This window comes from Mytilus californianus, unplaced genomic scaffold (genome assembly GCF_021869535.1).
Source record: "Mytilus californianus isolate M0D057914Y unplaced genomic scaffold, xbMytCali1.0.p SCAF_34, whole genome shotgun sequence".
Taxonomy (NCBI): domain Eukaryota; kingdom Metazoa; phylum Mollusca; class Bivalvia; order Mytilida; family Mytilidae; genus Mytilus; species Mytilus californianus.
The window spans coordinates 1,522,704-1,550,399 of NW_026262684.1; the positions used below are offsets into that span (position 1 = coordinate 1,522,704).

Sequence of the window (27,696 nt, forward strand, 5' to 3'; positions counted from 1 at the left end):
CAATTTCTAATATTTACAGTAGATAAAGATAATTAAAGCAAATATAATCAATATAATAATATTTGACACAATATGTGAATGTAATTTGAATAATTATAAAGTGTATCAATAGATGATATAAAACGTGTGTTAAATATGCAAGAAACGAGAGTCACATATGAATGCTTTTAATTCAACATTAATGTTCTACCGTAATGAATGACAGAAACTTATGAAGTGTATCACAATTATTAGCAAAAATATAAATAAATAGTGTTCCTCCGTATATTTTTTTTTTTTTTTTTATATATGCCAATAAATAGTGGGCGTTTTTTTCTAAATCCAATGAAATCCCATGATATCTAGAAGACTAACCCTAAATCTTAAAGCATTTTTGGATACAGCCTTAGTTCATCAATTGTATAATATCCTTAATTAAAAACCAAATTTAAAGGGTAAAAGGAAAAACAAATATTCGTAATTCATGAATTTGCCCTATAACTGAATGATCTATTCCACTTATACCATGACGCAGTCTCAGTCCGTACATTATACTGTTATTTAGTACATTATATTCTGTGAGGTTATACATGAATAAATATTAGTCTTTCTACACATGCCATATGAAAGATGATATAAATTAACAATCACTAAATACCAATGATTCTGTTACAAGAACTCTAGAAACAGTATTTGCAAACAACAAGATGTATACAAATACATGTTTACAAAACAAATTAACATATGTAAATATCAATACAAAATAAAAAATAGAAAAATCATGAGTTGCAACGCAACGATTATGACACTTTATAAAAAATAACTTGAATATTACATATTCTTTAGAAAGCGAGAGGTGTAAAAAAAACTAAGGAATAATCAAACTCACAATGCCACGGCAATTACGCTGAAAAAACAAACAACAGTACACAAAAAACCACATAGATAACTAAAGACTGAGCAACACGAACCCCACCAAAAACAGTGGTAATCGCAGCTGTTCTGGAAGGATTAGCAGAACATGGTCCACATGCAACATTAGCCGAGTTACTTCTAAAACAATACGTTGATAGGTTTATCAAATGATTAATCATCGCAAAATAGTGGGATTGGTAATTGGAAATCGACTCTTATCAAACCATTAAACATCACCAAATTAATAAACAATCAGAAAGTAAATGTTCTGAAACTTAACCAACTGTGAAAATTTGATACATATGATTACTCTAAATATCAGCACAACTATGTTAAATCTGCAAATTTGCGAAAGTAAATATGTGTTCTTCTCTCGCCGGGATTCGGACTCATGCTATTGAGATATCGAGACAACACCGCCTGCACAGTGTCCAGCGCTCTAGACCACTCGGCCACCTAGACTAAATTAAAAATTCAGCTTTCGGTGGCCTAGTGTTACCTTTCCCCGTCAGTAGAATCTAGAGTTGTAACACAGTACATGATATATTAGGCATGAAGATGGAATTGATTGCAGATTAGCTAAATTACCTATCGTAGAGGATCATAAAATGCAGTCACAGAAATAATTATTTTGATAATATATATATATATATATATATAAACACGTTTTTCGTGACAAATGATAGATTATAGAATATAGAATGGAAAAGGGAAATATGTCAAAGAGACAACAATAGACTGTTACCTGTGTAAAAACACATACATTGAAAAACAAAAAGGCACAATGCCAGAATCGTACAATATATATTTATCAATTATTCAAAACAAAGGGAACAAAACACTTACATGAAAATAACTAAACCTAGACAAAATTAAGTACTATGCAATATCTTTGGCAATGTTATTTGTCCTTTGTGCGTTTTATTATATCAACCATAACAAATAGGACGGACAAATATAACAAATCACCTCAAACAAATCATGACCATGGGAAAAAAACCAATTTATTCCGCAAAAGCTTTTTTAGTTTTTTTTTCTGGTTTTCATCGTCCAATTTGTAGAAACTGAGCCAATATCTCCTGATGGCAAAATTAATGTCATGTGTACAAAAGTTTTACGGATGCCATCATTACTCGGTGGTTGACCGTTATGGAATTTTTATTGGTCCTCGTGTTTTTCTTGGATTCGTATCTTTTTGTTTGTTTCTGTTTTGAGATCTCCTTCCCCTGATTTCTTTTTTATCATTTAGAAGTTGTACATTATTACAGAAAAGCATTTGGCAACAAAGGACAATTAACACAAAATGTCAAGTTCCTTCTAACTGTTTACTGAAACTCCATTCAGCGTTATCTCCTGATTCCTCTTGATACTCTGAAGTCCCTATTAGAAAATTTTCAGTGATTTCTGATTTCGTATTACTTTCGCTTTCTCCATCTATACAAAAACAACAGCAACAAATTCAGAAAATACTTGCCTCAAAATCATAGAATGTTTAAAACACATTATATTGCTATACTTATTTTTAGAAACAAAGAAGTTTTCATACCAGGCTTTACGTCATATACTAGCATATGTTTATGTTACATATATTAGATTAACGTTCACAAATGCTTTAGACTCGGTGTGACAGATTATATAGAAATCTGTTTATTGTTTTAGGAACTAAACAGCAGTATATTCTCATTTAGGTACTAGTACGAAAAGAAAGATAATGTTTTTATTTCAATTTACTGTATCTCCTTCATGCATAGTTCTGATTTTTTTCTTGTGTCACTCTTCGTCTTTACCATGCTTTCAATAGGTTTTGGACTTTTTATATATTTTTAGATTCGAGCATCAATTAAGAGACCTTTTTGTCGAAAAGCGCATCTGCTGCAGTAAAATTTGTACCATAAGTATTATCAGATGTATTTTTGTCATTTTAAATTTTGTGTTGCTTACTCATTGACTTATACCTAACATATCTGCAAATATATATGCATGTATATTTCAAACTTGCTTGGATATTCAATTATGTTTAATCAGGTGAATTTTGCATCAAAGCATCGTCGTATTTCCCTGATACGAAAAATCAATTCTCACATCTCTAATGGTGACACTCATGGAATGAAACCCTATAACGTGAACTAAAAACACGTAACAGTTAACAGTTCAGGTAATTACACCTACTTTTCTCACTATTAAGGCATGCTTCCGTTTGATCTGATTTATCGGGAGGGTTGCTGGTTGTGCTAGACCTCATGCTGCTGTTCCAGTTGCTTCCTCTTTCCTTCGTTAGAAAACAGGACAGTCTCAGTTGATGGCAATCTGTAATCTCCAATTCGTGGTCTGTAATAGTATGATAAAAAAAAAGAAACAATGTTTTTCTGGGTTTTATTTTCAATTTTCTTTCAAAAAAAATTAAAAAAAACAACTAATAATATATTGAACCCAGTTTGGTGTTTTTCTGTTTATATACTTCATCCAGATATTTATTTTGGAAGGGAAACTTCGATGAAAGATAAGACTAGTTAGTTGTGCAAATTACGTAAGAAAAAGTAGCATTAGATCGATATTTGTTTTACACGAAAGAAGGTCAATTATATGAAAATATTATTTCAACGTCACGCAGGATGGTCAAAAAGGGAGTTATATGTAACTTGATTACAACTAAAAATTGAAGGATTTCTTAAGTATCAAATCATTCGCAATATTAACTTTTAAAAATCAAACAGCAAAAACTATTATGCATGAAGACACCAAGTTTACATTGTCATAATTAATCACTATTTTCTGGAAACATTTCTAGATAATATCAGAACTGTATTTTGCTTACCATCTTCATGTGATGTTTTCTTTAGTTTCGAGATTATCAAAAATAAAATAAATATCATCAGCAGTGTTGTTGGCATAAAAGTACCGAGTAATATAAATCCTAATTTTTTGGATGAATTTTCTGAAAAAGAAGAATATCTTAACATGTATACTGAAACTGTTAGTTGTGCAGTTTCATCTTCAAATGCAATGGAAATAACTATTCAGAAGAATCAAAACCAATTATCATGAGCAGTCTAGCTTACCAATGATAAGCTGTCTTTGTTAGTGTAGCTAAATTCTCAAATTATGCATCGAGACATTTCTGCTTTAAGAATAATAGTATAATACTTAACTGGAGAAAGCATCTTGTCCTCAATGGCACAACAATGGATTAGGAGTACACAATATTTCGTTAAAACACAAAATTGTACTCGTTTTGCATGTTGAGAACCGTGGTATTATTATAGTCTGTAAACAATTGGTGACAGAAGGTAAATTTAATTCGATTCATTCTTCAGACAATTTGCTCCACTTTTTTAGATGAAGACCATTGTTTAATAAAGCTATGAATGCACTTCGTACATATGAGGTATTCAAACAATCTACATATGACCAATTGCCATAACATTTGTTTTAGGCGTATTATTATGAACATTTTGTGATTTACACCGAATTATCAAAATGTTTGTGCAAAGCAAAAAGAACGCAATATTTTGACGAAACAAATTTTTGAATACAAATGTGTGTAATATTGAAATAAAAGTCCTTGATGAATATCCTGTCGAAGGAATAAAATTATAAACTTCATCTTTATAATGAAAATCGTACCATTCAATGCATCGTCTTGCAATTTAAAAACAGATGAAATTTCAAGAATGTTAAAGAATTTAAAACAAAATATATATCTCAACATCATATTAATGACGTTTCCGTTAATTTACAATTATATGAAAAAGATAACCGATAATGATATAGTATTACTTGTTACTGAAAAGAAAAACACTGTCATGGTTAACTGGTGTCATCTTTCTTTTATATACGACAACATATACTTGCAACATAATATACTTAGATACCCCATTAATGAAGAATGACTGAGGTGAAAGCCCACCAATTTGATATTGTTACGTATACGCTCGTCCTGTAACAGTTATATGATGTGTTTGCTTGCTGCCGTTTTTTTTTATTATAATCGACTGGTTTTTTTTTCGTTTCTTAATTATGTTTGTTTTTATGACATTTGTATTAAACGAAGAGTTTCTTTTCATAGACAGCATCAATGTAATAACATGTATATACAGCATTTATAACACGAAATATCTGCAAACGTCAATAATAAAATGTATAAAAGCCTAATTAGATTACTAAGAAGTTACAATGATCTTTGCATATTCATATAAAACATTCGGTTCTGCCATTGGTATTCATACAATGTATAGTTTTTGACTCGCAGAAAGATGTTATATTTCTTTAAAGCAATTATATCAAGAAAAGATGAAAATGAAAGACGAATATGTAAATCAAACAATCACTTTATAAACCAGATACAGTAGAACTATTACCTACAGTAGCTTAGAAACAAACAAAATCACGAAACTAAACTTTGATTAAAGAACAATGAAAATGAGAACAAAGTAACACTGTCTGACGGACATTTAAACGCTACTAAAATTTTATAGACGAATTTTAAATTCCTGCATCCTCTCGTAAATTAACTTTGTCACAATGCTTTTGTTTGTTACGTCTCTGTAAGAACTGATTGTTCAATGACGTCATTTACGCCGGATAATCCGAGAGGTAACCATGTGTAACTGATTCATAAAAAACCAATCGAGATTAGTCTCTACATAAAGTTTAGGCATAAGACCACCAATTCACCCTCTCCAATTAAGAACATATACAAAACAGCCCTTCCCTGACAACTGAAAGGGTTTTCGGTGTCATTGTTTACTGAAGCTAACAGACGAATTAGCCGAAATAAACTTTTTGGTGAAAGAGAAATATATGTTTCTACTCTCGAGCCAAAATTTACTTGTCCATGATTTTGCATTTAAAATTAAGGAAAAGTATGCTTCATAGTATTCTTACTTTAGATTTCAAGAAAACCAGAAGAAATTTTTAGTAGCAGTTGACTTCCGATCAGTGGTGTTTAACTACAAGACTTTAAACATTGTTTGAATATTGGCATATAGAAAGGTGATCAAGTACAATTCAGGATATACCTGGTTTCTATGAAATTATAATATTTAGAAAGCTGTAATAAATGAAAAATATGTTTGAATATTACATGGTTTTGCATTGGTGGTCTGACACATTTTAATTGACCTATAACTTAAAGTATCAACAAAACTATCTTATCAAGAAGACCTTACGTTGAACAAGGAAACCTGAAAATAATGTCAAGATCATAGTAACCTAATGTCTGACGTACATGAACATGTACATATAACAATCATTTTATACAACCTATGTCTTTTACCTATAGTATCTGAAACGAACATTAACACACAACCCATCATTAATCACGACGAAATGAAGTCAAGGTCAGGCAAATACGTTTTTCTTGCAATTATTCTATAAACTAAATATTACTGATATAACTGAAATAAAATACTCCGCTGGGCGCAGCTTGATGCGACCGCAGAGGTCGAACCCTGAACAGTTGGGGCAAGTATTGACACTACATTCAAGCTTCCCCATTTTCATTCTCAATTTTATTGATACAGCTCTGGATTTGGATTGTGATTAAATATTTGACATATCATAGGTTTCTGACACAGAATAAATGTGGTTGAAAAACTGAAAGAAAATTGAAATTGGACCTTTACCTTCTATGGCCCAATTTCCAGAATCTGAATACACGGCTAGAATCAGCATATCAAAGAATCCCAAGAACTCATTTTTTGTTTAATTCAAACAAAGTTTAATTTTGGGCTCTTTGGCCATTGATGTGGGCCAATTTGATGAATGGGTTCAAAATCCAAAATCTAAATGCATTGTTAGATTCAGCATATCAAAGAACCACATATATTCATTTTTTGTTGAAATCAAACGAAGTTAAATTTTGGATCCCGATTTAGACCAACTGAAAACTTGGCCCGAAATCAAAAATCTAAATATATGAACCCAAATAATTCAATCTTTTTGAAAATCAAATAAAGTATCATTTTGACCCTTTGGGCCTTTCTATTGACCAATTTGAAAGAAGGACCCAAAATAAAAATCTGAGTACATGCTTAGATTTGGCATATCAAAGAACACCAATAATTAAATATTTGATGATATCAAACAAATCTTAATTTTGTACCCTTGTACCAATTAAAATACGGATCCCAAAATCTTAAATTTAAATACAGGCTAGATACAGCATATCAAAGAACCACATGAATTCAAGACTTTGCATTTAATCACATTGAAGTTGGTCAAGAAATAAGCAATTTATACAAAGTAATAAGAAAAGTATTATACAAAAATGAAGAAAAAAACATATCCAAAATTTTATTCCACATTAATACAAAGTCTTTAAAAAAATCTATAAAACTTACCATTATTATTTTTCAAAAGATCTAATAATGAACAGTAAATTTCATACTGTATCAATACACAATTTCTTCTCTAAAATTATATACGATGCTGTATCTATTTTCAACTATGACTCAACTTAAAATTTCTGTTGATTTCGCAATACATCTCTGAATTTAGATTCTGATTAAATATTTAATTAAAGCATTATTTCTGACACAGAATGAACATATAATAAGTTCTTAGATAATTCAAAATTGGACATCTATCAATTTTGGTCTAATATCCAAATTCTAAATACATAGTTGGAATCAGCATATCAAAGAACTCCAAGAATTCCATTTTTGAAGAAATCCAAAATAGTTTTATTTTGGACCTTTTTGACCTCAATGTGAACCAATTTGACAAACAGGACCCAAAATCCAAAATCTGAATACACACTTAAATTCAGCATATCAAACATTTCCACAAAGTTTAACTTTGGACCCCAATTTCAATCAACTTGATCATCTAATTATATGCTTGGATTCAGCATATCAAATATCCACAAGAATTAAATTTTTGTTAAAATCAAACTTAATTTTCATTTTGGATACTTTGACCCTTCAGTTTGAAAAGCGGGCCTAAAATCAAGAATTAAAGACACTGTTAGACTGCACATATTAAAGAACAACAATGATTTAATTTTTGAAGAAATCAAACAAAGTCTTATTTTGGATCCCAATTTGGACCGATTTTGAAAACCAAACACAAAATAAAAAAATCTAAAACACTGTTGGATTTACCATAGAAAATAACATCAACAATTAAATTCCTGATGAAATCAAGCAAATCTCAATTTTGGATCCCAATTTGGACCAACTTGAATACTGTGCCCAAAATAAAAAAATTAAATACACGCTTAGATTCAGCATATTAAAGAACCAGAAACATTCTTTTTTTTGGACCCTTTGGACCAATTACAAAAATTAAAGAAGGCAAATTAATTTTAGATTGTATAAAACACTTAGTGTAATCAAGCTTCATATATATAATTAATAGTTCCCAATTTTTTTTCTTTTATTTGTCACAAACTAATATATGCAACTTTTATATCAATGTCAACAACTTTATCTAAACAATGTATTGTAATGAAATATATCCTTTAATAAAATAGATTATTATCTAAAAAATACATTTTTTATTAAAGGGGCATTAGCTACGAGATATGAAAAAAAATAGGATATGATTTAGTTTGGTTCAATTATTAAAAAGAAAATAATGAAATAATAATTCGCGTTCAGCAGCCAATTCGGTTCAATTTTCTCAAAATAAACTAAGAAACATCGCCGATGAATTATTCACTTGCAAGTGAATAATTTGACCTGATTAAATCCGTATGCATGAGACCTTCAACTTAACCCATTAGCTAGAGATTGGTTACGCATGCATTAGTCGAGTCGAGTTCAGCCATTAAAAGGAAAATAATGTCAACATTGTAAATGTGAAACAGAGGTAAACCATTTTATTGACTGTTTCGATCCACAAACATTCTATTTTATACTGGTAAAAACGATAATTCACTTATTTTTTGAACTTATAAAATGAAATCAAACAGACATAGAAAAATATAATTGCACAAGGTCGCTATCTATTTATATTTATGTTTATGTTTATATCGGGTTATGTGACAGTCGGCACTCTTCGGAGGTCATCCCGATAGTTAATTAGATGGCGTCTAGACTAAAATACACACAAAATTCTGATATGTCGTCGAGTACATGCATTGTTAACTGTTTATTTCAGACTTATTATAATTTGGATATATGTTTTATTATGAAATAAATCAAATATGAGAGTTTGAGTCAAATCGGTGAACATGATGTTGACAGCTAATGCCACTTTAAGATTTAACATAACATAATGTAGGGCACAATTGTATTTACCTACACTTCAACTTCAACAGATGGACAAAGGTCTACTTTGTTTTCCAGGGGATTTTCAACAATAAGAAAATATTCAAACATGTTAACAATCTTTAGATAGAGCACAATGCATACACTGTTATCACCACAATTAATATATCTGAAAAAGCAAATCTATTTTAAACTATGACTCAACTATTAGTTGTGCAATAAATCTATAAATGTAGAGCTTAATCAACTATTAAATATCCAAACCCTCATATTGTAGTATGGAACCTTGTGATAAAATTTCTTACACATCCATACACCTATACTAAAGTAATTGTCTGTGAACCAATTTATTTTCCATGAACCAGTTATATAAACCACAAAAATAGTTTTCTGAAATTAGATGTGATGTTGTATCTATTTTCAACTTAAAATTTCTGTTAATTTTCCAATAATATCTCTGAATTTAGATTTTAAACAAATATGTAATAATAGCATAGTTTCTAACACATGATGAATGTTGTATAGGTTCTTAAATACTTTTAAAATTAGATATTTACCAGTTATGGTCCAATGTTGAAATTCTGAATACATGGTTGGATTCAGAATATCAAATAACCACATTGTTTCATTTTTTTGTTAAAATCAAACTAAATTTTTATTTTGATACTTTGGACCTTTATGGGGTGTGAAACATACAAATAATTGTTTTTGTTATGCCCTTTTTGGCCCCTAATTCCTAAACAGCTACTATAATAACCCCGAAAATAAACCCCTTCCTATTGTGGTATTGAACCTTGTGCTAAAATTGAATAGAGATCCATACACCTAATTAAAGTTAATCCCTGCAAACCAGAAAAATAGTAGATTTCGGATCATAACGACCCCTAATGATTAAACGGTATGGACAATGACCCTCTAAAAATCAGTCCAAACTGTCCTTTTGAAGTATGGAACCTTGTGGTAAAATTTCATAGAAATCTATACTATTATACACCAATTATTGTCCTGAAACATAGAGAATGCTTGTTTTGTTATCTTTTGGTTTTTAATTCTTAAACAGCTATGACAATAACTCCCACAATAAATCACAACCTTCCTTTTGTGATATGGAACCTTGTGCTAAAGTTTAATAGAGATCCATATAATTATACTCAAGTTATTGTCTGTGAACCGGACAAATAATTGTTTCTGGTCCCTAATTATTAACCAGCTAATACAATAACCCCCAAAAGCAATCCCAACCCTCCTATTTTGGTTTGGAATCTTGTAATTTCTATGGAACGCCACAGCTGTCTTATGTGGAACTCTGATATTACGTTATGTTGTTCTATTATTACTTGATGATAGTTTGTCTTTACATAATATGGTTTTGACATTACGTAATGATGTTTTGATATAACTCAATATGGAATAGTCATTACTTAATGATATTCCGATATTACATGATATGGTTTCGTATTGACTTGATATAGTTTTGTCATTACTTAATATGGTTTTGTCATTACTCGATGTGGTTTCAACATTATTTAATTTGGTTGTGTCATTAGGCAATGTGGTTTTAACATTACTTGATGTGTATGTGACTTAACGTTATGTAGTTGTTTCATTACATGATGTGGTTTTGTTATTTCGTAATGATGATTTGTCAATTCTTTATATAGCTTTAACATTACGTAATGATGTTTCAAAATTTGACGATTTTACACTACATGATGTGTTTATTTCAGTATTTGGCGTGGTCATGTCATTCTTTGATGTGGTTATCCCATTACTACTACGAGGTAAAACCACGTGACCATTTTGGAAAAAAATATGTTCTATTTTTAGACCGATTTTTTATATGTCGTTTGTGCAATGCGCTTTGGATGAGTACCGCTATCCGTTAAGTTAAAGTTCAAATTAAAGTTCAAGTTGTTGTTCAGAGTTATTTGGTATGAAAAAGAGGAACGGCAGACAAAAATAAGAAAAAAAGTACTAAAAAATTAACAGTAATTCGGACATAAGGGGGACATCCCCAAACCATTTGGTCCTGCCGTGTTTTCCTTAATTCTCAAATGGAAGCTGTAAATTAATAAATAAATTAAAGATTCTTATTAACCCTGTGTCGCGCCTGATAATTCTGCTGTCAGTGTAAAAGCGTAATGTTGACTGACTGTACATTAACCGGTACACTTAACGGGGAAAAATGTTTTTCTGTAGATGCTTTTATCTTGATCTTGAAGAATAACTCCTATACAAGTTTTATAACAATTCATGAAGGTTTACAAATTTATCATGTCAAACAGTTTAATTTGGTAATATTTAATGCATTTAAAAAAAAAGAAATGTGCTATGATTGCCAATGAGACAACTCTCAACCACATACCAAGTTTCGAGTTGAACTTCGAGTTTGGGTCACATTTAAAGATAGAGTTCCGAATTACAATTCGACTTCAACTTTGAATTTGAGTCACCTTTTGACGTAGAGTTCGAGGTAAACCCTTATTTGAGTCTCATTTAGATTAAGATTAAGAGTTGAAATTCGAGTTATCTAATATGAGTTCTATTTTTTTATCGCGGATCAAGGGCTTTTGCTCGAGCTTCCGAAAAGAGGTTTCAAGGGTAGGTATGCGTTCAAAAGATAAACAATTTTACAGCATACAAAACACAAGATAGAAATTGAAATAAAGTTAAATGTGGTGTGATTGCCAATGAGAAAATTATCCACCATAGTTTAAATGCAGTGGATGCAAGCAATCATAGTTAACCGAACAGCCTTCAACACACCGTATAGTCGGCCACAAAAGACCATCACTTGAAAATGTGAAGTAATTCTAATGAGAAAACTAACGGTCTAATTTATAGCTAAACAATCTACGAAAAACAATTATGACACACATGAAACAACGACAACCATTGAACTACAGGCTCCTGGCTTGGGGCAGGCATTTAAAGAAAGTGCACGTGGCAGAGTTTAACATGTATGTCAGCTCTAAACCCTAACCTAACCTAGTGTATAATAGCACAGCATAAGAAGAAAATGCAATGACAGTTTTTATTGGCTCAACTCCATAGATCAGTATGACTGGGTAACATAAATCCATCAACGTGATCTCGGGTGCTTTGGAAGGGTAAGCGGATTCTGTTCAACTTGTGGCACCCGTCGTGTTATTCGTGAAAGTACAAACCCAGTGATTTGGTTTTTTTTTTTGGTAGTTTACATTCGAGGAAAAGATGACGGGATTGTGGTTACGACAACTGGAACCTATCCGTCGACACCTGTGAAACAGATGTATTTCATTTTTTTTTTCAATTAGTGCGTGGTATATCAGAAACTGCAATTAATAAAAATAAAAGTTTAATATTCATATGTTCAAATGAACATACACGTTAAAAAAAAACCCGGAGAATTCTTATTTTACAGAATTGATGCTTTGTCGCTTAGTCCCCCACCCCTCCTCCTAAAGACCATACAGTCACACATATATATTAACTTCTACGCCATTTGGTATGTGGTTGAGAGTTGTCTCATTGGCAATCATACCACATTTTTTTTTATTTCTATATGAGTTTTTTTTTTTTGCATTGAATATTACCGAATTAAACTATTTTGACATGATAAATTTGTAAACCTCCATGAATTGTTATAAAACTTGTATAGGAGTTATTCTTCAAGACCAAGATAAAGCAGTGTTCCTTGGAATCATTTACGAACTCATTATAATACTGCTTCCATTTGAGAAGTAAGGAAAAACCGGCAAGTGGTTTTGGGATATCCCCCTTATGTCCGAATTGCTGTAAATGTTTTAGTACTTTTTTCTTAATTTTGTCTGTCGTTCCCCTTTTTCATACCAAATTACTATGAGCAACAATTTGAACTTTAATTTGAACTTTAACTTAATGGATAGCGGTACTCATCCAAAGCGCATTACAAAAACAACATATGGAAATTGGTCTAAAAATAGAACATATTTTTTTCCAAAATGGTCACGTGGTTTTACCTCGTAGTAGTAATGGGATAACCACATCAAAGATGACATGACCACATCAAATACTGAAACAAACACATCATGTAGTGTAAAATCGTCAAATTTTGAAACATCATTACGTAATGTCAAAGCCATATAAAGAATTGACAAATCATCATTACGAAATAACAAAACCACATCATGTAATGAAACAACTACATTACGTTAAGTAACATACACATCAAGTAATGTTAAAACCACATTGCCTAATGACACAACCACATTAAATAATGGTGAAACCACATCGAGTAATGACAAAACCATATTAAGTAATGACAAAACTATATCAAGTCAATACGAAACCATATCATGTAAAATCGGAATATCATTAAGTAATGACTATTCCATATTGAGTTATTACAAAACATCATTACGTAATGTCAAAACCATATTATGTAAAGACAAACTATCACCAAGTAATAATAGAACAACATAACGTTATATCAGAGTTCCACATAAGACAGCTGTGGCGTTCCATAAATTTCTTACACATCCATACATTTACAGTAAAGTTATTGTCTGCGAACTAATTTATTTCCCATGAACCAGTAAAATTAACCTTTTTTTGCCCCATAATTACAAAACAAAAGTGACAATAGCCCCCATAAACAGTCCCAACCATCCTTTAGTGGTATGGAACTGTGTGCTAAAATTTCATAGTAATCCATAAACTTATACTCAAGTTATTGTCTTCGAACCAAAATGTCTTCAGATGCAGACCACAGACAACACCATAACAAAATAAAAATCACTTGATATAAAAAATCCTATGCATTGTTTTAGCAGTCAAAGAATCATGAAAATGATGTAAGAAATTGCCGACATAAACGCCACACGCAAACTTTAGATCCTGAGTCATCTGTTTATGTAGCGGACCAAGTTTGAACTGATTGTGTTTAGTAGTACTAGACAAATGTATGACGTAATTTTTAAGCTCTTTCAATATATACTCAAAATTTAAGCAATTATGAAGTATGAGTATTACATGTTTTAACAAGGTGCATCGACAAACACGGAATACCTGAGAAAAGTTTGACAGACATATGTTTTTGACGAAAAACTTACAATTGACCAGGTGACGTTATATATCACCCACACCTATAATCAGCACTCTTTAGAATATTTGGGAGTAGAAAATGTAGACAAAAAAGATTAATCTATAAAAATTACAATGAAATCTTTTGGATTTTTACCGCTGATAACAGATGCAATTGCATCTTTCTTCTAATATACGAAGAAATATCTGAAACGCAGATACAACATACTCCTGTAAATGTTAGAACATTACCGATTAGGAATGATGTAAACTTTAACATGAATAACCTTCAGTTTGATTGCATGACAATTTATCTAAGAAATGGAAAACTGAATAGCAACTTTAACATTTACCATATGTATATGTGCATTAGAGTTGTTAACTTTTGTGAGTGCTTGATTTGAAAAACAAGCCTCATATAACACCAATGCAGTCTTAACATAAACCCTTCGGCTTATGCACAATCGACTGAAAGGTTCCCAATTCCAGTAAGTTTTCCTGAAAAAAAGGAATAGTGGCTATGGTTAAAAAAATTATTTTGACATTTAGAAATAAAATACAAATAATCTGATGTTAAGAAAATGGAAACGACTTATAGGCAGCATTATTCTATATAATTTATAATCACTTATCACATGCATTCCTCAGATTTGTGTCTTAAAAAAAATCAAGAATGAAGTGCTCCAAATATTTTTTGCTGGCCAATTCTTTAAAAATGCATTATATTTCCAACGCTTTTTTTAAAATTTTTGAAAACACATTAAAAGCTGTTTGAAGAAATACTATAAAAAAAAAGATAAGCAGATGTGGCGTGTTTCCTTGAGTCACAACATTTTGTATATGTTGAGCTAAAAGAACAACAGTAAGTAATTTTTTTAGCAATTTGTTACTGATTTCGTTAAAAAAAAGTTTCGTATAGTTCAGATGGATAATATAATGATATAAAAAATGTTCGCTCCTCTTGTTTTTGAATTTTCACCAGATATTCGGAATCCTCTGGTTTTATTTATGTAGTGCCTTTAAAATTATTTACCCGCTAACCCCTACTTTTCTTTTCATAATTTTATTACATATCGTTTAAAAACCATTTTTGAAAATGCTATAAAATCCTTGTTATTTTTTCATAATTTTTTTAAAGAAAAAAGGTGTCAATGTTAAATATATGATAAGCCTAGAGAGACATTTTTTCCCGCCAAACTTTCAATGGCTTATATCTCGAAAACAAGCAGACGGACCCTTCATTTTTGTCTGCTTATTAAGTTTCTTTATTTATATACTGTCAATTTATAACAGTCTTTTACAAAAAGATTGTTATTTTTAAACAGAGTAGCGAACATCCTTAACAATACTACCGGTTTTTTTTGTCTAAATTTTAAGCATCATACTAGTATATATACCTTTTAATAAGCATACCCGGAGGTCTTCTGTTGGGATGGTGTACTCGTGTATTAATTTACATTTTACTATCACTTTCTCATTGCACTGTAGTCTGTCGGAAGATTGGTGGTGCAAAATTACCTCATAATAGTTTCCAAAGCTTTTAGATGATGTTATATTGAAAACAAATCTTGAACCCTGAAATATAAGAAATACTAATTTCAAAATATACATAAATGCATTTTTGGTCGGAATAACAAGAATTAAGTTTTCATCGCAGCAACATACTGCTTTTTGAAATATGTATGATGATCTTAACGAAAATCATGTTGTATATGTATATGTTGTGTACAAGTTATCATTTTGTACAAATTATAACTTGTACAAAAAAAATTGTACAAATTATTTTTGACTTTTTACAAATTGTAATTTATACAAAAAATGCTTGTACAAATTACAATTTGTAAAAAAAATGACTAAAATTCACTTATAACTTGTACAAAAAACATTAATACAAACTATAGAATTTTTATTCAATTACCCCACAATAAACCTTATATTCAAAATACAAAAATAGTTTTATATCATTTGTTTGAGCATGTCAGGGAATTATGGCATCGGGAATTGCACAACATCTTTTGCTTTTTACATCTACATTAAGAAGAGTTTAAACCCCTTTTGCATTTACATGAAAGAAACCCCTGACTTCCATTTTTGAAAGCTTTTTAACTGCTTCACGTAGCGAAAGCTGAAGCCCAGGAACCGTTGCTGCTAATAAAAATGTGTCTTTAACAGCTTAAGTTTGATTTCTCGACAAATATTCTGTTAAAATTCCTACAGCTGTTCCAATGCGGTACCCAAATTCTCGATATTAAATAATTACAGTTGGGGCACAATCATACTGAGGAATTGGTATAATGACATTCATAACCCCGCACAACAATTTCTGATAATTTCTGTTTCGATTACTTGGTTAGATATTCGGCTTGGATCTGTGGGCGCATTACATTTGTGCGCATTTGGGGATTAAAAAAATTTACATTTGCACGCAGCTTTTGGTTACATTTGCGCGCATTCATTTGTCAGGTAACGCAGGTAAAAATAAAGGTTATTCATAATACATATGATTATAAATTATTAATTTTCATAATAAATATGACTATAAATGATTATATTTGAAAATATTTGTTAATTTAAATTACAATATTTTTCATATTGAATTAAAAAAAAAATCAACTTGAGATAATATGTGTATTTACCTGTACTTACCTGAGATTACCTGTCAAATAAATGCGCGCAAATGAAATCAAAAGCTTTGCGCAAACGTAATGATTTTTTGCGCGCAAATGTAATGATAATGCGCGCAAATGTAATGGTAATGCGAAAATGTAATGCACCGGGATCTGTTGGCCAGACAGCGCACGCTTTCTTGCACGTATGATTGTTGTTTCAACGTCAGTTTCATCCTGATTGTCATTGGGGCCAATTTCTATTATACTATCAGAATTGTCACTGTTGCCAATTTCTATTATACTATCGGAATCTTCAATTGGACCAATTTCTATTATACTATCAGAATTGTCATTGGGACCAATTTCTATTATACTATAAGAATTGTCACTGGGGCAAATTTTTATTATTCTATCAGAATTGTCACTTGGGCAAATTTCTATTGTACTATCAGAATTTACTGGCATGCATGTATCAATTACAATTCCTGTCGGACTATTTTTGTATTTTGTAAATACGGTTTATTGTAGGTTGCACTTTGTAAATACAGCTGTTTCTCAAACCACGCCTCTTTTGGGGAGATATATAATATTCATAGATATTTCGTTTTGTTTCCGTACTGGTTCCAAGATATGATCACTATTTTTCATCTCATAGAGACATAACTTGGGAATGTTACCAGTATTAAAACATATTGTTGCGGTGAAAATTGAATTCTGAAGTGGGCACAAAGTGAAGGTAAGGGTAGTACAGAATTTTAGTATGAGTTTAAACTCTAACAAGTTCGGGGCATATAAATGTTGAAATATGCCGCACAGCCCTAAGTTTTGACCTTTGAATAAAATAGTAGTGCATATTAACTTTCCATTCTAGGATATAATTTTTTACGAAACTTCATAGTAAAAATGGCACAGTTTTAGCTGCAAAGGGAGTTCCTATTGTCCTGCATTGTCTATATTTACAGAAATGCAACCTGTACGGTAATTGAATAAACATTCTTCAATGTGTATCAACGCTTTTTTATAACAAAATTTAAATTTATAGAAAACTATAAAAATAGTCAAAAGCCTCGATAATAGGGAATAATAAAATAAATTATATCAGCAATGACCAGGTTCTCCGAAATGGTCTTTAACATTATATATTAACATGTAAGCAACATATAAATACTTGACTTATCATTTGACGTCTACGTAACCATCTGCGCTTTGTACAGGAGCGATGATAATTTCAAAACGGTTGACTTGTTTGTGACTGCAGTTTCAAAATTCTGTAGGATAACATCGGATGTTGCTGCATAGAGCATATTAAGTCCAAGTTAAATAAACCACTAAAAAATGAATCTGAATACATAACTCAGTGTCTGAAGCTATTAATTTCATCTCTCATACTAAATTGTACTCTATTTTCATTTGTAAACACAAATAAATCGTTTAATTTTTAATTTGAATTATGAATTTTCGACGATATTGTTCAAGACGTTTTTATTACAACATGTCGATTTTGTGACAGTATGCATATCTTATGTTTAAATCAGGTTTTTTGACTGCATCTTATCGATTTATTTGACATTAAAGAACTAAATAGGAATAAAAGAAGAAAGTGTCTGAGGACTCGAATGCCCCGCTCAAGCTTTGCAATTTTAAAAAGTTTAAAAGGGACATAACTATAGAACGGTAAGTGACTCACTGGCAAAATTCGAAGTCTGTCTGTTAGTTTTGGTTTTTAGCATTGTGTATAAGTTTTATGACATTTGAATGAGTAAAACTTAAGTTAGAATGCAGAAACGAAATTGAGATGACCGCAAGGACGGACGGAATGACGGTCAAGGGTAACACTAAACGTCCCCGTTGACTACGGCGGGGGAATACATATATATAAATGCACGAAATATGTATAACGTGCTACGCCATTTTATCAATCCTGCTGTCCTTCAAAATTCCAACTGTTTTCACACGGGGAGCATCGCAGATACAATTCCATATACCAAGTAAAAGAACTATCACTTAAAATGACTTCTGTAATCAATCCAAAACTTAAATCAACAGCTGCTTAAATAAACATAGAATAAAGTTTGAGACATCTTTGAAGCGCATTTCAAGGTATAAGGCATCATATTAATAAATTTGTTTCTACCCAATAACTGTGTAATATTTCGAGTTCTTTAAGATATATTCTTAAACTATGATTATATGCCGTTAGGCAAAAGAAATTTTGCAGGGGAAAGGGTATATACAGAACATATTATTCAACACTTTTCGTAAATTTGCGGCAATAATTGATAAAATTTACGTCCATAATGTCAAATGCACAATCATTTTATTTCATTCTCTTATGACAAAAACATAGGAAAAAACAATATCGCACAAAACATCTGGCATTAGAGTAAATTTGCATTTGGTAATCAATTAGAAAGGGGTGAATTGTGCTGAGCAATCATTAAAAAATTTTGGTTGTTGAATTTACAGGAAGTCTATTCCATGAATTAACTCAACAATGCCACAACGTGGGGAGGAGATTTTTCCTGCTACAAACCGAAAGACTATATCCAATGCTTATCGTTGGAGGAAAAACCCCTTTTTCGTGTTATAGATCAAGAATTTACATACATAAAATTCGACAGTCTTATAAAGTTCAACACTTGAAGGTCTGTGAACGGATTTCGTTTCGTTTGGAACTTCCAATAGCACGTTTAACACCGTCAATCGATAGTGACAATGTATTTCCAAACTAGACGTTAAAAAAAAACTTAGTAAATTTCGGACGCAATAAATTTATAACGTGTTGTTTTGATTTTTTACAGCACTGGGTCGATACTTCTGCTGGTTGACTATCAGTCCCCGAAGGTATCATCAGCTCAGTAGTCAGTACTTCGGTACTGACATGATTAATAACAAACCTTTCTAAATGTGTCCGTTTATAAATTTTGAAATTAAAAAAAAAAACTAATGTTTCAACTCCCTCAGGCAAAGTTGGCCTTAGAAGTATTTGGCTACTATTTTATGTCATTTTTAGTTATATGGCTTATCAACTGTTTCGGTTTTATACATCTTTGACGTTCAAAAATTCGGCTTTGAGCGTTCCTGATGAAGGTAAATCCAGAAAAGCGCATCGGACGCATTAAATTGATAACGTGTTGTTTTAATTTTTTGAAACAAAGTCAATTGATTTATCTGAAATATCCATATTCAAATATAAGCAGCAGAAATCGGACAGACAAATACCCTATGCATCAAATCTTTCCATCATTAATCGAAGTTGTGCATTCTATTTGTTTGATCTGGATGATCTAAAGAAGGTACGTTTTTAATATTCGAACGGAAGTATGAGATCGATATCAATAAACCTGCCTTTGCTTATTAACTTACCCTGATTAAAGCAGTACATCTTGGCAATGGGAATTTTTTCTTAAAATGCAGATTGACAGTTAAACGTCGATCCGTTTCGTTTGTATGAACAATAGCTCTAACCTCATTTGCTGGAGGATCTAAAATCATCAGATAATTCAGTTGTGAAAGTTTGTTTGGCCTTTTAAACGTTCATTCTGTTATTTTTTCATCTACTTTTATATATCAACACGTTTAGATATTTACAAATCTGTTTTAATCGAAATTTCCTGCAAGTCATTTCTAAATGAGGATGTTAAATTTGATGTATGCCTTTTTGTGCTTCTTCGTTACATTTGTTTGTTTTTATAGTGATTAAGATGATAACACAATGTTTAGTGCTGTACCCCTATTTTTGACATTTTACCTATTGTGTCTGTTTGTTTTGTTCACGCATCGTTGTCAATATAATGAAATTTGATGCGACTGTCATACAAGTGAGAGGTTTAGCTAGCTATAAAACCAGGTTCAATCCACCATTTTCTACATAAGAAAATGCCTGTACCAAGTCAGGAATATGACAGTTGTTATCCATTCGTTTGATGTGTTTGTTTTTTTGATTTTGCCATTTGATTGGGGACTTTCCTTTTTGAATTTCCCTCGGAGTTCAGTATTTTTGTGATTTTACTTTTTTCTAAAATGAAAAAAGAAAAAGGTACCGGTCCTATTATTAAACAATTTTAGATATTATATTCTGCTGATATTTATTAGCTAGTTTGTCCTTTTTTCATGGCATCGCGAAAAATGTTTATTAAGGGAAAATAGGATTGTCATTTAGGAACAACTACATTGAAAAGTGATGTTTTTTACATTTATTAATGATTTTGAAAAAAACTGACATACGGTTTTTTTAGTTGAGGCGAAATATTTGAAATTATATTACAATCGAACGATTACTTCTAAATGTCGATTTTGTTTGCTTTGATAGATTAATGTTTGCTCTCTTATTGATTTTCATCCAACACCACTTTTTATACATATATGTATATACCCCCACTTATTGCAATACGATCTACGATAAAATATAAAATTATGTCTATTTACATACATTCTAAGTCATCCTTCGAAGATTGTATGCTCTTTGCCTGTGCTTCGAAGCCGTACCGGCATTGGTACTTGCAGTTTACATCCGACTCGGTTACATTTCTAATATGCAGTATAAATTGGTTCCCATATGGCAATGTCTCTGTGTACTTAGAAGAATCAATAGGATGACCATTGTAACAGATCAGATCTGGCCCTTTAGACCACTGTCTCGTCAGTTTATCATTAATATTGTCTATGCCATGAACTGTGCACGTAATGTTTATATTCTGGTGTATGTGTACTATTTCTGGTTGGACATTCAGTGTTACTAAAATTAGTTAAAAATTAAGACTAAATAACGGGCTTAATGCATGTTGATATCCCATTTTACAATTGGTTTTTATTTGTTTATACGGTAAACTTTATTTTGCACAATTGGCTATTGTCGTTCCTATAAGTTTGATTTCGAAAATTATAAATGGAATTTTATGCGACGGTTGTACTGTGAGAGGTTAAGCTAGCTATGAAACCAGGTTTTATCCACCATTTTCTACATACGAAAATGCCTGTAACAAGTCAGGAATATGATAGTTGTTATCCATTCATTTCATGTGTTTGAGCTTTTGATTTTGCCATTTGCTTATGTACTTTCCGATAAGAATTTTCATCGGAGTTCGGTATTTTTGTTATTTTATTTTTTAAGAATCTAATGCATGATCCTTAAGAATGGATCAGAACAGCAATCTGATTTCGCCAGTGAAAACTTTAAAAAATCAAACCTTTTTGTTCAATTACACCAGGTTGGCTCAAAGTGTATCTGGAGGAGAAAGCAATCTCCAATATCTTAATAGATTTTATCATAACTATGTAATGCAATCAGCGTGAAATCGAAGGGTATACAACATATAGCCAATTAAGTGCACTTATGTTGATAAAATACAGCCTAGATTAAGTACTAAAATGTCTTCTATGGCATGCGTAACACAAACTGGCACTTTTAAGCAAAATATATAACAGATGTTTTTATCTTGTTAAAGAAATGCATAACAGGATAGTTATTATCAAAATGACATTTAAAATACATGCAGACACTACAGCGTCTGGATAGTTGGACATACTTAATACATTTTAATATATTAATTTGATCGTTTTCTTAATGTTTAGACGTTAAGTAGTTTACCTCAAATACGATATTCGTACAGTGTTGGAAAAATATAATTTATTTAACGAGCTTAAGAAACAGAGAGAACTTTTCCTCTGAATCGTAGCGAGTACAAATAAATTTTATACTTTCCTACACTGTACCAATATTGTATTCATCCTTCAATTCAACATTGAGCTTAAACGTATACTATGCAGTTGTTTTCAAACCCAATCGTAGATTATGTTATTGAATGAAATCGACAAGACTATCATGTTAACGCGGACCGCAATGAGGAACCAAAATTTAACTGTGATGTAAACAGCAATTTCAATGTAACTATTCGCTCGATAAAAAAGCAGGATACCAGTAGACTATAATATAAAGTTTAACGTATAATATGAGGGTATCGCTTCGTGGTATCTGTACACATTTATTTGTATAATAGAAAACTCAATTTCAAGATAAACATGAGTCACTTCGTTGGTCGTTTGTATGTACTACAGATGTGTTATGTTGTAGCCGGGAACTTGCAATCAAAGCTGATATCAGATGAGCATGGATAGATCATCGCTCGTTTAATTCTTTGTTTATTTAAACACAGCACATAAACAGTTATTATAGTACATGAAATTCAATATAACTCATAGGTAGAAAATATAAAATCGATTTGTTTTCTCATTTTAATCTACTATTTTTACTCAGTAAAATGGATTTATAACACTTGTGACTGCTTTCATTTAGTTTTTGGAGGTCTTTTCTCGATTGCAATGACAATGCTGTTGTAGGATTATTTAAACGTATTATCATTGTAATTTAATTATAAATGCTAGCTTGCAATTAATAACATACCATATGTATGTACTGTAGAAATCTCAAAATTCAATAATGCAACCACTGAGAAGAAGCAAGATTTATATGCAAGAAGTAGAATGATGTCCATTTTGCAAATAACCTATAAAAAATATAGATACATAAAACATGTGTTTGTTTCAAGGCACTTATAGAAGATTCAAATATCAAACGTTATATTAGACATAATATTAGATAAATGTTTAAAATTGTCAATTGATAGTCTAGAGTTGAGGCCTTTAAATAGGTTCATCTCAAAAGTATTTATTTACTTTAATTATGGATTGACTCGGAAAACTAATAGCTTTTTTAACATTGTTTCCAATTAATATAAAAACTTTGTGAGTGAAGTCATTCCATATTTTCTCACATGATTATTTGTTGTGTGGTTAGATGATAGAATCTTTGCCAATCATAATTTTAAGTTCTCGATATAGATTGGTTGGTAGGCTAATTGATTGATCGATTGAAACTTTGCATAATGTCATATTTGACGAATTTCGCATTCCTTATCAATTGATCGGTTTGGATCGTTTGCCGGTTTCAAGATTTAATGATTGACATTTTCACCGCATATGTCATATTGATTGTTACTGTAATGTCCAGTTACAAGTATTCAACGCACTATCTTTACTAACAGGATAAGAAATGTCCCTCGCCTCCAAATAATGAAACAGGCCAGGAATCAATTCTTCCATTAAAATTAAACTAGAAACAAGCACATAAAGAAGTAGGGCCCGGATCCCCTTCAATTAATGATTTAAAAGTCTTATGAAACTTCAAAATTTAAAAAAAAAGTTGAACATGTTTTATATACTTGAATGGCTAAGCTTTATTTATAAGAAGTGAACGTGAACTTTTTTTCGAAAAAAAACCTCAATATTATCAAAATCTTCATAAAGGTACCGATACTGTTTTATTTGCTTCCCAGACACTAATTCGCCGATATTTTTCCGTATGCAGTGACCTTAACTACGATACCTCTCGTTATAGCTTCGGCCAACGCACAGCGCAAGTGCGAGATGAAAACCTTGATGAAAGCATGTAAAAAGGTAAATAGAAATAACAGATTCTTAAAGAACAGATTTTAAACAACAAATCATTTAACCACTGTCAAGGAATAGTTTAATTAAAACATGGGAACCCATGGAAAACATAAAAACAAATGTAATGGTTCTTTCAGTTCACTTATCTGTTGCACTTTCCACGTGCTTTGTTTTTATTGTTTATCAATATCAATATCACGATCCGGTAAACTTCGGCAACAAACTCGCAAGCTAATTAGCTTGCGGTCAACAACCACTGAATGAAATATTATTTGTCGATGATAAGTTATAGATGTGTAATAAATATAAAAAAACGTGCATGCAAGACTTAGTTTAGTACATATGTATGCATTGGTTCAATTGTTTCGATAACATTAAAATTTCAAGAAACTCGTTTCATATGACTTTAAAGTCAGTGCAATATGTTTATTTGTATCAAAATTGTGATATTTCTAGGAACATACAAATAGTTTACGCGCTCTTCGTGTCATCTTCAGAAAAGTATTCTTGTATTTTCCTTTATAAACGGGAATATGTTCGGATTAAAATCCATTCTAACAAAATCTTTGAATTTTCCTTTTTTTTTTATTTTGAAAGGGATCGTCGGAATTAATATTTCATACATTTTGTTAATTATTTTCATTACAATTAAATTCCAACCTAGATTTTAACTTTTTTTTTTTTTTTTGTATACGTTTTATATTAGTCTAACATTCCATCGTATACCCTTTTTTCCTTATCAAAGGCGATCTTCTCTGAGTATCTAATGAAAGGAATTGTACCCGTCCTGTTTGTTTTCGAAGGAAGACCTTTAACATGCCTCTAAAATCATGTTATATTTAAAAATTATGTAATGACTTCCATTATCAACAGTCTGTGTGCCAATTCCCGTAATTGACCCTGTAATTAGTGATCCCTTTTTAAGTTGTGTCTCTTAGGAGGGACATAAATTTGTATTGACAATGGAGAGCTAGTGGACAGAACAAATGTATCTGTACGTAATGTGTGTAACTTTTAAGTTTTACATTTTTAATTAGAGTTAATTTGTTGTTAAGCTACAAAATTTTGAAACCAGAAGATATCTTCCCCTAAAATTTGTTAACACGCCGACACATCATTTTAAACAAATCATGCTTTGCGTGGGAAAAGCCAATTTTGTCCGGTATAGAACAAGTCTACGATTGATAAAAGGGAAGTAATTTGTTTAACAGAATCAAAACGGTAATAGGCAAACGGACTATTGTTTGCTAATACAGCCTTTTTCTAGAACAGTTATTACTAGTATATAGTTTATACGTAGCAAAGCTATAATCAATGTGCCGAGAAAATTAAATCTAAAATTCATACTTTTGAGATAATCCCTTATTTTAATGTCTCAACTCTAGACTCTCGACTCTAAATTGTTAATTGTAAAAATTTATCTTACATGTCTATTATATATGTAATAAATTACATATATCAAGTAGAGTTATCACATGTCTTTCTGGTCAAGGTTACTGTTGAATAAATAAAATAGGTAAGTATGCCCATAATATTGATATAATTTACAAGTTAGACCTTAGTTTGTGATCGCTCATATTTCTTTTAAAAGAGATTCGTGTTATTCTTGTTTTGTGTTTTTTTTTTAATTTTCCAATGTCTGTGTTGTTTATATCGGTAAAAGTCTATCCTTTGTCATAACAACTTTTTTCAATTCAAAATCTCACATTCGTTCAAATTTCAGGGTACGAAATTTTACCTGACCGATGATTTATGAATTTGGCGATGTCTTTTCGTAAGTTAAGAGTCAATAATCAATCTGTTATTGCGTGTTATAGGAGTAACGGGTGGCACATTTGGAGTAGGATATGCTAATCCTTCATGAGCACCTTAGATCATACCCACTTTTTGATGAGGTTCGTGTTGCTCAGTCTTTAGTTTTCTATGTTGTGTTTTGTAAACTGCTGTTGGTCTTTTGGTTGTTTTATATTTTAGTCATGGTATTGTCAGTTCGTTTTCGACTATTAACTTTTATTCAATAAATAAAATAGCTTTTTAATTATTTAGATCGTTGTTGGCACTGCCAAAAGGGAGATAACCCTAATTTATCACTGAATATTTTGTACTAACAATGAATAAAATGGTTACAATGTACTATAAATCGAGTGACATTGGGGAAGTCACTTGTAAAGGCAACATGCCATAGAAATAAAAATAGCTAGCTATCTGTGATTTAGTTGTTATATCATTTGATATGTTTTCTCCTAAAATATATTATGAATAATGTTTCGTACTAGCACACATTTGTCTTTAAAGGCCTTTTATTAAGGACCAGGGATTCTTTTTTTTTCCATTTTGTTCAAATCTAAAATGGAATCATTAAGTATGAAAAAAACATACTTAACGTAGGACCTTATATATTACGTGCGGCAAAATCATAAATGGATATCGCGCTCCTATTAAAATATGCTGAAGTTTTTCCCAAAAACAATTTATTTAAAGCGTCATTGAGGAAAATATTTGCTTAAAATAATATTGTTGGCAATGGCGCTATCATTAAGTACTTTGCATTCAAATAGTGCAATCTATGGTGTACGGGGTGTAACTTTTGATATCATTTAATATTAAAAGCATAGGCTTTATTGGAACAAAAACTGTCCGACGGACACGCACGAAAGGAGAACTTTTGGAAAAATCAATGTTTTTGCAACATTTTCCATGTCTTTTTATGCTACACTTCAGCAAGTCCGCGTGGATGTACAGAATTGATTTTTTTTTCAATGTTTCTAGTAAATTAGTGATAACTTAATCCAAACACCATTACACCATTGCAACTTACACGTTTTATTTGAGACGTGTTCAATATATGATGGCTGTAGTTGTCTAATATCTATAAATTCGGAATGTCTTACGGTAAAAAAAGAGAATATATTGTAGAAATTACGTATTCCTTTCAAGAATAACATGACTAAATTAATGTCGCTAGTGAAACAAGCATGAATTCTTAACCTCGTTATTTATTAGGGTTCGTTTTGCTCACTTTTTGTTTTGTTGTGCAGTGTTGTGTATACTTTGATGGCTTTGACTTTTATACCTAAGTTTTCAATTTTGGCCATAGTTTTGTCTGTTTTATTCGACTTTTGGTTTTATTGCACTAACTAACACTAGCTAGTAAACGAATGTTGATCTGAATCGCTCATTTTGATCTAAACAGATATTAAAAAACTGAACAATAAAAATTATGGTAATTTCAGTCTTAGAATAGTTAAAGAACTTATCCACTGCCACTGCGGTTAATTCCGTACTGTTCAGTCAATTTAGATCTGTTCAGTCTATGTGTAGACTTTTCAGTAGTTGATATTTACCTGGTTATTTTTGGTATAGTCTCTCTCTTTTTGAATCTCAATAATAGATAGGACTTCAAAGGCTGAAAAAGTTATGATCTATCTAATTTCCATTTCGATCTAATAAACAATAAGACGACTCCAAGTAGAACATGTTTTGAGTTA

General features: G+C 31.1%; 1 protein-coding gene across 1 annotated transcript; it reads right to left on the bottom strand.

Moving 5' to 3' along the window:
* Positions 1 to 22: 22 nt before the first annotated feature.
* Positions 23 to 27,696, bottom strand: LOC127736614 (uncharacterized). Its single transcript, XM_052247169.1, has 8 exons — positions 27,553 to 27,696; positions 23,163 to 23,265; positions 21,192 to 21,497; positions 20,126 to 20,244; positions 15,548 to 15,725; positions 3,710 to 3,829; positions 3,064 to 3,222; positions 23 to 2,328 (listed from the first exon to the last, which is right to left on the bottom strand). Exons 2-8 carry the CDS (start codon positions 23,251 to 23,253, stop codon positions 2,201 to 2,203), a joined length of 1,101 nt encoding a protein of 366 aa, XP_052103129.1. The 5' UTR covers positions 23,254 to 23,265; positions 27,553 to 27,696; the 3' UTR covers positions 23 to 2,200.

Excerpts from the sequence above, each read along its gene's own strand:
- LOC127736614 (XM_052247169.1), bottom strand. The coding sequence starts at position 23,253 with ATGGACATCATTCTACTTCTTGCATATAAATCTTGCTTCTTCTCAGTG. Across the intron at positions 3,830-15,547 it reads CCGGGTATGCTTATTAAAAG|AAAATTCATCCAAAAAATTA; the intron begins GTATATATACTA and ends CTTCTTTTTCAG. Across the intron at positions 2,329-3,063 it reads ATGCCTTAATAGTGAGAAAA|ATGGAGAAAGCGAAAGTAAT; the intron begins GTAGGTGTAATT and ends GTTTTTGTATAG.